At 38.8% G+C, this 11,079-nt stretch overlaps 1 protein-coding gene across 1 annotated transcript; it reads right to left on the reverse strand.

Annotated features, from left to right (window-relative positions):
• Window positions 1–530: 530 nt before the first annotated feature.
• On the reverse strand, window positions 531–5,246 carry LOC104224483 (uncharacterized). The gene is made up of 5 exons (XM_070145794.1): window positions 5,224–5,246; window positions 4,964–5,090; window positions 1,356–2,228; window positions 953–1,241; window positions 531–823 (listed from the first exon to the last, which is right to left on the reverse strand). Exons 1-5 carry the CDS (start codon window positions 5,244–5,246, stop codon window positions 531–533), a joined length of 1,605 nt encoding a protein of 534 aa, XP_070001895.1.
• Window positions 5,247–11,079: the final 5,833 nt, after the last annotated feature.

Here is an 11,079-nt window from a genome sequence, read left to right on the forward strand (position 1 = left end):
GTAGGGATTAGTTCATTCTTCTCGTTCTCAACTACAGTCATTCCTCCCTTTTTGGGCACACATTGAACTGGGCTCACCCAGTTGCTGTCAGAAATAGGAAAAATGATACCTGCATCGAGCAACTTGATTACTTCCTTTTTCACCACCTCTTTCATAATAGGGTTTAATCTTCTTTGCTGCTCCACACTGGGGCAGTGTCCGTCCTCTAAAAAGATTTTATGCATGCAAAATGATGGACTAATACCCTTGATGTCAGCTATAGTCCACCCAATGGCCTTTTTATGCTCACAGAGTACTCTGAGCAATTTTTCTTCTTGAGTGCTGGTCAAGCTGGACGAAATAATCACGGGCAATGTCTCAGAGTTCCCTAAATAAGCATAGCGCAGATGCGATAGAAGTGGCTTGAGTTCTAGCTTCGGAGCTTCTTCAATAGATGGCCTGGGAAAGGTCAGAGTAACAGGCCTATCCAACTCTTCAAATTTTCTAAACCCATGTACATAACTGCAGGACATATCCAGTGCTTGCTCAATTTATCCTATCATTTCATCTTCACTATATTCTACATCCCCAATCAATACTTGTTCAACAGGATCTACAGGGCTCATATAGGGCACTAACGATGTGGCATCACTCTCCACCACAATGATCATGGATAACTCTTCATAGTGGGTTGGTAATTTGAGTGCTCTATAAACATTGAAGACCTCCACTGGATCACCCACTCTCATTGTCATCTTTCCTTCGCAAATATCAATAATAGCTCGGCCCGTGGCTAGGAATGGACACCCTAAAATAAATGGGACATCCTGATCGGGCTCGTAGTCTAGGATAATGAAATCAGCAGGGAATATGAAAGAACCCACTTAAACTAGCACATCTTCAATCACTCCCTCGGGATGAGCAAGAGAGTGATTATCTAACTATAAGATAACTATTGTTGGGCGTGGCTCACCCAACCCCAACTGTCTGAACACAGATAGCGGCATCAAGTTGATGCTCGCTCCAAGATCACATAAAGCTCGCCCAACAACATGTTTACCAATCGAGATTTGGATAGTGAAACTACCTGGATCTTTCAATTTCTGAGGTAACTTGCCCTGAATTCTTGAACTGCACTCCTCAGTGAGTGCCACAGTCTCGAACTTGGTTAGCCTTCTTTTATTTGCCACAATGTCCTTGATGTACTTTGCATATTTGGGCACTTCTTGTAAGATGTCAACCAATGGAATATTAATTTGCACCTGCTTCAAGATATCAAGAAACTTTTTATATACGGTATTATCTCTTAATTTCTGCAATATTTGAGGGAATGGAGGTGGTGGCCTTGCAACCAATTATGGGGTTTGCTCAGCCACCGCCTCTCCAGTTGGCTTCTCTAGATCCTTAGCTTTTTCTGATGTTGATTCAATAGTGGTTGGCCTCTCATGAAAAGTCACTAGTTTGCTCTTTTTCGACTGAACCTCTTCTAATTGTCTCCCATTCCTCAACGACACGACATTAAGGGATGCCTTAGAATTAGCTTTAGTCTCACTTGGAAAAGCTCCAACTGGTCTAGTGTTTTGAGCATTGGCAAGCTGTCCCATTTGGCGCTCCAAATTTCTGAAATCGGTCCTAAGTTGTTGATTGTCAAGCAACAACTGCTTCAACAAATCATTCCCTTTCTCTTCTACCTGTTGAGGTGTCTTCTGAGGTTGATTGAAATTTCCTTGGGGTCTATAATGATTCTGATTCGGCTGATTTCCACCCCATGAGAAGTTGGGATGATTCTTCCAATTTGGGTTATAAGTGTTCCAATATTGTGCATTCTGATTTATTGAACCCCTGCTCTGCTGTCCCACATAGTATATAGATTCTGGATTCGTGGGGCACATGTCACTTATATGGTTGTCACCACATAGTTCGCAACAAAGAGACATTTGTTGTACATGTTGCATTTGTTGTGTCTTTTGCATTGTCATTCTATTCATCTGGTTTGCCAATTTTGCTATCTCCGCTCTCATGGCCGAGAGGTCATCAATCTCAATCAACCCGGTTGTCTTCTGTTTACTTGCCTTGCGTGAATGCCCATCTCCTTGATAGTTATGATCATTAGCAGTGAAGTTATTCAGCAAGAGTTGAATTTCACTATATGGTTTCGCCATGCAACTACCACCACAAGCTGAATCAAGATTCATCTTTGAGGCCTCATCTAGCCCATCAACAAAAGTGTGTCCCAATACCTCATCAGTCTGACAATGGTGCAGGCAATCTCTGAGTAGCTTCTTGTATCTTTCCCAGGCTTGACGAAGTGTCTCTCCATCCCATTGTTCGAACCCAAGAATTTAACTCCTCAATGACTTTGTCTTCTTGGTGGGGAAAAACTTGATTAAGAATTTCCTTGCTAGATCATCTCAAGTGTGGATTGAGTTCGCGGGCTTTTTCTATAACCCTTCTTTAGCTTCCCCCAACAGTGAAAAGGGAAACAGTGTCAGCTCGACATAGTCCTTGGAAATGTTCAGATAATTGTAGGTGTCCATAATTTCCAAGAAATTCTGAATGTGCCTCTGCGGATCTTCATGAGATAGACCTATATATTGCCCTGTGGACTGAATCAACTGTACCATGTACTGTTTGAGTTCAAAATGCCTGGTGATCTCAGGATTCACAATAGCCTGAGTCATATTAGCAAGATTGGGCCTTGCGGCTTCTATCACCGCACACTCTACATTACCTGCCATCTCTATTGGTTGTGGTTGAACTACGATGTCCAACTCTCTTTCTATTCTAGTTCTAGCTTCGACCTCCCTCCTCACTCTGTGAAGTTTCCGTTTAATTTCAGGATCAAAAGGAAGGAGATTGTTTGCGCTTCTACTCCTCCGCATTCAAGAGAAGAGCATGTGTTAACACAAACAAGGAAAACTGAAAATTAAAATTTGAACAAATAACTAATGAAGGCTTAAGTCAGCAAAGTAGCTAATTTTTAAATCCCCGGCAACGACGCCAAAAACTTGTTGCTCCCAAACGCACACGCAAGTATACGTGGTCGACAAGTAATAAAATGATAAGTCGAGTGTCGAACCCATAGAGACTTATATCAACTACTCACTGACAAAATAATATTGTTATTCAGTCAAGCTAAGTTCGAGTTCAAGAGTTTAATTATGCTAACTACAATTCTAAGTAATAACTAAATTATCAAGCAGTAGAATGATTGTGATGTATTCAATAAAGACAACTATTCCAGGGCTGTGATCGATTCACCATTCATATTGTGTTCTCATTAACTCTCCCTTTCATATAATTCACTCATGGTTGCTAATTAATTGATAAATGCTCTCATAGCCTTATCCCGAAGTACTACTCACCTATTCTCAATAGATTAATGCCAATATTCCTATAAAATCAATCTATTAAGAACGCATTAAGATCACGATATTTAATTAAGCATGGTGACTAGGTATATTCCTATCCTAACCACAAATCCGCTCCCCCTAAGGGTTAAGATCATGCTCTATTCAATTCTTCTCTAATCTAAACACGGTTTTCCCAAGCATAGCATAGATAGTAAATAGAACCTAATTGTTGGCCAGACAATTAAGCAATTAAACACAGAATTGAAGAAACAACCATATCTTGGTGAATTATAATCAAGTTCAAGCTAATATCAAACAACAATATTCATGGCTAAATCAAAACCCCAGAACAATGGGTGTTTAGCCACTCATGTTGAAATCAAACAATTGCATAAGTTTTGAATAATTAAAAATACTAGAAAAGATGACCAAATATGAGATGTTCTTGTGTGTATTTTTGCTCCAAATTGCATCTCTCCAGGCTAAGCTCCCTCCCAAATTCCTCAAAATAACGTTTTTATATGTATTTATACCAAGTAGGGTTGGGCCTAGACGAAATACCTTCTCCCGCGCGATAGGACTCTGGCTCTGTAAAGTTTGTACAATCGCGCCGCACCATAGCCGCGCCATGTTCTGGGCTAATGGAAATTATCAGCAGCCTTAACTTTTCACATCAGGCAACATTTTACACTACTGCGCCGCGCCATGCGGCGTCCCATGCGGCGCGGCAATGTAATTTTCTCAGAGTAAACTTATTTCGTCCTTTTTTAACATCCGGACTTGGTACACGACCTCCGAACACGATCCGGCTTAATGTCTTGGGCTTTTACTCAGACTTCAAAGCTCCAAATCACTTGAATTCATTTCATAACACCTACATAGATCGGAATCACTCCTACAAGGCATAAAACACATATTTAGTGCAAAACACTAGCGATTAGAGCTCAAACTCAATTAAAGTGCAGTAAATTAGAGTGTAATAAGCGAACAAAATACACAATTATAGCCTATCATCAATTAGTATTTCAAAATTTATATAAAAGTAAATCAAAATACTTAATGAAAAGTGAAAACTTCCATGTACAGTCGAGGCTCGTCCCTCGACCCACCTTTCTTGATCCGTCACTTTCTTCTTCTTCACAATATGAGTCTCCTTGAATAGCTCATCTTGGTTCATCTAACGCCCCAACTTCTTTTCCTAAAAACTCATAAATTTTAGTTAATAAATAGAATATATATACTTTGAAAATTAAAATAAATTAAGCAATTACGTACCATTCTTCTTTTTATTGTCCCTAGGCTGATCGCACCTCCAGTGTGCAAGGATCCTCCCTTCTCGTATGCGCGAGATTTCTTTCCTTTTTCGCTCTTCTCTAAGAACTTTGCAGTAAGCGATTGCCTTTGCAAATCCTCCCATAAATTTTGAAGCAACCAGTCAGGCTTCTAGTTCAACTTTCTAGCTTTGGAGAAAGTATGTGACAACCGTTTGCGAGCTTTGAGATAAAAATTTGCAGCCACGTCCGCGCTATAGCGGTGTTCCCATACACATTTGCTCTGTATTTCAAAAGTTAAATATTATATGGAAATATCATAAATATAAATAATTATACTGCTTAAAAGAATATTTATACCTTAAATTCATTGAAAATTTGCTCCTTCAGCGAGAATGTGAATTCACTCCAAGACGCATAAGGGACATCATAAAGCTTTTTGGTTGCTTTTGTGATTATCCTCTTAGTAATATTACTCGGGATGAACCTGCAATTTAATAAAAAAACACATTAATATCTTAGTAAAAACTATACAAAATAATAAACGTAAAAATAACAAATAACTCTTACCCATCACCCTCAGGGACTATGATGATCCTGCCATATTGATCATAACGCACCTCCTCGTCAGTATCACTATCATCGTCCGAAACATGTATATCAGAGGCATGTGTGGAAGGTGTAGGGGGTCAGAGCTAGTATCTCGTAGTCGAAGGCCTGGAATAGATGTAGTCCCTGATGAAGATGGATGTGATCCCTGTGACTACGACATAGCTGTATGGACCGTCAGTGGATGTGATACTGATTGCTGTGACCCAAGTGGCTGTGACACTGATGGATGTGATCCATGTGGATGTGACGTGGATCGATGTGATCCATGTGATGCTGATGGGTGTGATCCATGTGGTAGTGAGGCAGGTGGACTGTATGTCAGACGTATAGTCCTATGGCCCTGTGATGAAAGACCTGCTGTCTGCACGAAGGTATAGGATGTGTGATGCTGTGGCAGCTCAGAATAGCCCTGGGGTGGAGGCAAAGACACAGGCATAGGCATAGGCACATCAGAAGAGGGTGGAAAAGATTGAGTATTATCTTATACCCTCCTCTTTGGTTTCCTAGCCTTTTCTCGACCCCGAGAACCACTATGACCATTGTTACCTCGACCTTTGCATGTCATCTACATAATATAATACATATTTAGATTGAAACATATAAAGAAACTAGTTATAGATGAGAGTTATTAAAGAAACCAACTTTTTAAAGCTCATCGACATATTGTTCCTCGTCAGAGAATTCTTCTTCCTCACTAGTTTGAGCTTCATCAGTTGATTCTTCTTCATCATTTTCTATAATTCTTGCTTCATTTATATCAACTTCTTCCAATATGTGTTCAGGATGTTCCAAATCATTTTCTAAAAGTTCATCCACTATTTGGTGAACACTGGAGATATTGTTTTGATATGCAACATCTAATACATTCTCGACTTCCACCCTACCTACAGGCTTAGTTTTGATTACAACCCACCAATAGTACTTATTCCGCTGCAATGGATAAGAAGCATAATATACTTTCCTAACATTATGTGCAATTATGAAAGGATCATAGCGATCATACTCCCTCGTATGATTAACCTCAATTATGTTGTATTGATTGTGTACTCTTGTACCTCTTGTTGGATTTGGGTCAAACCACTTGCATCTAAAAAGTATCAATTTCTTAAATGACCAACCTGTATATTCTAGTTCTATTATTTCTTTGAGCACACCATAATAATCAATATCTCCAACTTGGTTGCCATCACCACCTTGAACCCACACTCCACTGTTGTTGCTATTTGTATTTTTAGAGCAATCCTCTGTATGAAACTTATAACCATTCACAACGTACTTAGACATTGTTGTGACCTGAAGCCCAGGCCCCCAAGATATCTCTTTCAAAAATTGATTTACACCATTATTTGGATCATTTGCCTACATATTGTTAAAAAAATTCATAAGTTAGCATAACTTCCAAACATTGTTTACCTACATAGTGTTAGAATATTTTAAGGATAAACTTACAAATGGTTTGAACCATGTATCAAATGTCGTATATATAGCATCATGGCCAAATTGACCCACAAAGTGACTATGACACGTCAAATATTTTTAGTAGTTGCATTGAGATGTAATCACGGTAAATTTTATATTTTGATAACTACTAAACCAATACTTACTTGAGAAATGGAACAACTTCGGGACAATTTAGCAACACATGAAGTTTAGCTGACCTGTACTCCATATCACTCAAACTTCTCTTTCTAACATCCTTTGAACATCGGCCCGGTTGATTGAATATGGACATAGGCGGATATAATGGATCATTCATACATTCGACCGTGTGCCTATTGGGCCTATTCCTAGCACATGACACATTACTCTCAAAATAATAAGAACAAAAATCAGCAGTTTCCTTTGCAAGATAAGCTTTGCATATAGATCCTTCAATCCTATTCCTCTGCTTAACAATTTTTTTGCGTTTGCCAATTGTCCTACATAATTTCAGGTTAGACAAGAACATTCAAATAAAACAGAAAATTACATCAAACTTATAATATTACCTCTCAATGTGGATTGTAAGGTGTTCCATCACATCAAAAAATCCACATGGAAATATCTTTTCCATCTTACTAGAAGTTACACGAATATTCTGATCCATCCGGAGCATGTTTTCTTCCCTTAATGTGGAAGAACACAAGTCTTTGAAAAACAAACTAATCTCTGTGATGGGTTTCCAGATTCTTTCAGGCAAACCACAAAATGCAATAGGCACTAAGGTCTCCATGAAAACATGACAGTCATGACTTTTCAAATGTCTCAACTTCCCTACCTCAATATCAACGTTTTCCCAAGATTCAACGCATAACCCTCAGGCATTTTCAATTTTGTTACCCAATCGCAAATTTTCCGTCTTTCCTCCAAAGTGAATGTGTAACTTGCTTTGGACTTGAATATCTTACCATTATTTGCTGTCTGCAAGTATAATTCAGGCCGCCTGCAATATTCTTGTAAGTCCATTCTAGCCTTCGGGTTATCCTTTGTCTTATCTTTAACATCCATCACTATATTGAATAAATTGTCAAAATAATTCTTCTCAATATGCATGACATCAAGGTTGTGACGGAGAAGATTATCCTTCCAATAAGGCAATTCCCAAAATATACTTTGTTTCGTCCAATTATGAGTAACACCGTATCTGGGGAATCTATAAGTTGGAGCTTCAGTAACTTTACTGAAGTTCTGGACCCTCTCCCAAATTTCCTCACCTGAAAGTATCAGAGGTGGAGAATCATATTCCATTTTATTCTTTTTGAATGCATTTTTCATCCTTCTAAACTCATGATCAGGAGGCAAGAATTGACGATGACAATCAAACCATGATTGCTTTCGGCCATGTTTCAAAGTGAACGCTTTACTATTTTCCATGCAGTAAGGACAAGCTAGCTTCCCAACAGTCATCCACCCAGACAACATTCCATACACACGAAAATCGTTAATTGTCCACATTAAATTAGCACGTAAATTGAAATTCTGCTTGGTTGATATGTCATATGTGTAAGCACGTGATTTTTGCTTTACGAGCAATCGCTCCAAAAGAAAATAAAAATAGTGACAAATGATTTCGCTGTACAATTTTTCGAGTTTTCCGTGACATGTGTTGTTAGTCATTTATGGGTCTGTCCATTTTACATCTAGTCATTGCCAAACAAAAATACAAAAATATGTGTCAGTAAAAGAAAATTCAAAATATATATATATATATATATATATATATATATATATATGTGCATCGTTCGTTCTAGGCTTTTAGTTAACTTACTTGAATATTTGGTGATAATTGTGTTAAAATGTTCCATTGTTGTTTAGTTTCATTATTTTATTGTCTATTATTTTTTTTTTTGTTGTTTTGTTTTAAAAGAAAAATGAAACTAGAAAAACAAAAAAAGGAAGAAAATCGGTTGGGCCCAAAATAAATGGAACAAAAACAGGCCCAAACCAGCACTCAAACCCAGTCCAGACCAGGCCTGCCCAGGCACCTCCTGAAACGACGTCGTTTCAGGCAAATCAATCTGAGCCGTCCGTCCCAGCCGATCTAACGGTTCAGGACCTCTTTCAGCGACCCATGTTCAAACCCGACCCAAATAACCAGCCTGACCCAACCCCTCACTTAAACCAAACGACCCCGTTTAACTACCAAACGACCCCGTCTCATGTCTCATCCTCAGATCCAAGCCGTTGAGATCATCTGATCTAACGGCTCAGATCCAATCAGACTCCCCATATATAAACTCAACCCTTCACCCCACGCCCCCTATCCGAACCCCACCCCTCACTCGTCTCCTTCCCCAAGCTGAAACCCCAAACCCTAGCAAGCCGCCCTAGCTTCCCCTCCACCAAAACCCGGCAGCACGAACGCCGGTGACCACCCCCTTCACACCCCTAAAGCATCCAACCACCCTGAACACGAATCCACTAACCACGAACCTCGAATCACCTCCTATCGTCTCGAATCTGGATTTGAAGATTCGAGACAAAACTCGATCTATGCCAAACCACCCCATCTTCATACCAGACACTCCCCTGACCCTCCTCGTGACCAAACCAAGCTTGGTTTGGTCCGAATCTACCCACAACTCCCTAAAAATCAGATCTGGAAATCCAGACCTTAGAACACATGCACCTGGGGAATCTGGCCGGCCTTGACAAGGGTTTGAGGTCTAATAGACCTTAATCAAGGTGTTCTCATGTGAGAACACCCTGATTAAAGTTTGTTCGGCTTCAAGAGTTCGAAGTTGAGTCAGGTTTGGGTCATTTTGATTTCAAACTCTTTTTGGTAAGTTTTCCTTTCTTTTGTTTTATTTCTAATTAAGTTGTCAGCATATTTCTTTGTGTTTGTTTGTTATTTTGTTATTTTTCATTCGGATTTCTTCCATCTCTGTTAAAGGCCTTTTTATTTGGTCAATTGTCTTCTGTTTGTGTTCTGAATATACCCTGTGATATACGTGCTCATCAATTAGATTAGTCGTCAAACGAGTTTAATTCATATAAGTTCCCAATGTTTGAACAAATTTGTCTGAAGTCATTCGGGACTCTATACATGTTGTTTATATGAACGATTGATTGTTATGTGTTACGATTAATATAGTCGAGTCGATATATGTTGTCAATTAGTTTCAATCGTTAATGGTAACAACTTGATTCGTATTGCTTATTTCTGCTGTGATCGTATTTGAGTCCCATTAGAAACTGAATTGTATTGCCTATTGATTTTGTTCAAATCGAATTAAAAAACATCTAGGGGAAAGGTTATAATGGCAGATTCAGACTTTGATTTTAAAACACGATGCCATTTGGTTTAGACCGTGGGCAGCATGTGTATGGTTAGCTTTAAGGAATTAAAATAATTGGACAGCATGTGCTGTCAGATTATATTCCTACTGCCCATACTTTGGTTAAATAAACAAGTGATCAGTACATTTTAACAACAAAAGAGAGAGGGGCTGTCAGGGATTTGATGAGTGTTTTGTTTATTTAAAAGAAGTGAGTGGAAAAACAACGAAGGGGGGGGGCAATTTTGAGTTGTAAAACAGACTGTAAAGTGTTAAGGTTAGGCTATAAAAGAGGAGACCTTCCATTAGAAAAGGAGTTCATTTTCGAGTCTTGAGGGATTCTGTGAGTAAGAAAACTGGAAAAGGAAAAAACAGGAATAAATTTCAGAACATTGTGAATGAGTATTGTCTAGAAGAAACTGTGTAAGAATCCAGTTTGATCAGGTTGTCTTTGTGGCTTTGCTTTTTCTGTCGTTTGCCAAGCTTTCTTGTGGTCATTGGATTTCTGTTGTTGTTACATTCAACATTCTGGGCTGTTATTTCCTACTCTGTTTTTCTGGGATTGTTTATTTGTTGCTCGACTCCTTGCTGAGCTTCATCATTGTTGGCTGGTCGTTGTTGCTGTGTTGTTGCTGTGTTGTTGCTGTGAATCTGCTGTGCTGTTGTTTGCTGTGTACTATTCAGCTGATCCTTTTCCTTCTTCTTTTGTTCCTCTATACCAGGTACACAACTAATACTGTCCATGTAATTTGAAAGTCGAGCATGAATACAAAAGGGAAGATTTGAAGACATCTATGTCCACATGTAGTTGCTATATAGATGATTATGTAGTGCGTAATGGTTTACAATCTTGTTTGGGTATTGGAGTTGGTCCTTTCATATAGTGAATACAAAAAATGTAGTATGGTTTGATATCATATGTTGGTTAGGTTAACAGACAAAGGGATTGGCAGTATACTAGGCTATGTCTTGAAAATTAGTTGTGTTTTGTAATTAGCGTTCTCTTTTAATGCATGTCAAAGAATAAAACTATCCGCCTTAGTTAATTTTCATTCTCTTTTGATAAACTGCCTCGTTATAATTATCAAGCCACACCCTTATAACAAT

This window comes from Nicotiana sylvestris, chromosome 5, assembly GCF_000393655.2.
Source record: "Nicotiana sylvestris chromosome 5, ASM39365v2, whole genome shotgun sequence".
NCBI classification, from domain to species: Eukaryota; Viridiplantae; Streptophyta; class Magnoliopsida; order Solanales; family Solanaceae; genus Nicotiana; species Nicotiana sylvestris.

Excerpts from the sequence above, each read along its gene's own strand:
- LOC104224483 (XM_070145794.1), bottom strand. The coding sequence starts at position 5,246 with ATGATAGTGATACTGACGAGGAG. Across the intron at positions 1,242-1,355 it reads AGAAGCCAACTGGAGAGGCG|GTGCAAATTAATATTCCATT; the intron begins GTGGCTGAGCAA and ends ATCTTGAAGCAG. Across the intron at positions 824-952 it reads GTTCAGACAGTTGGGGTTGG|ACTACGAGCCCGATCAGGAT; the intron begins GTGAGCCACGCC and ends TCATTATCCTAG.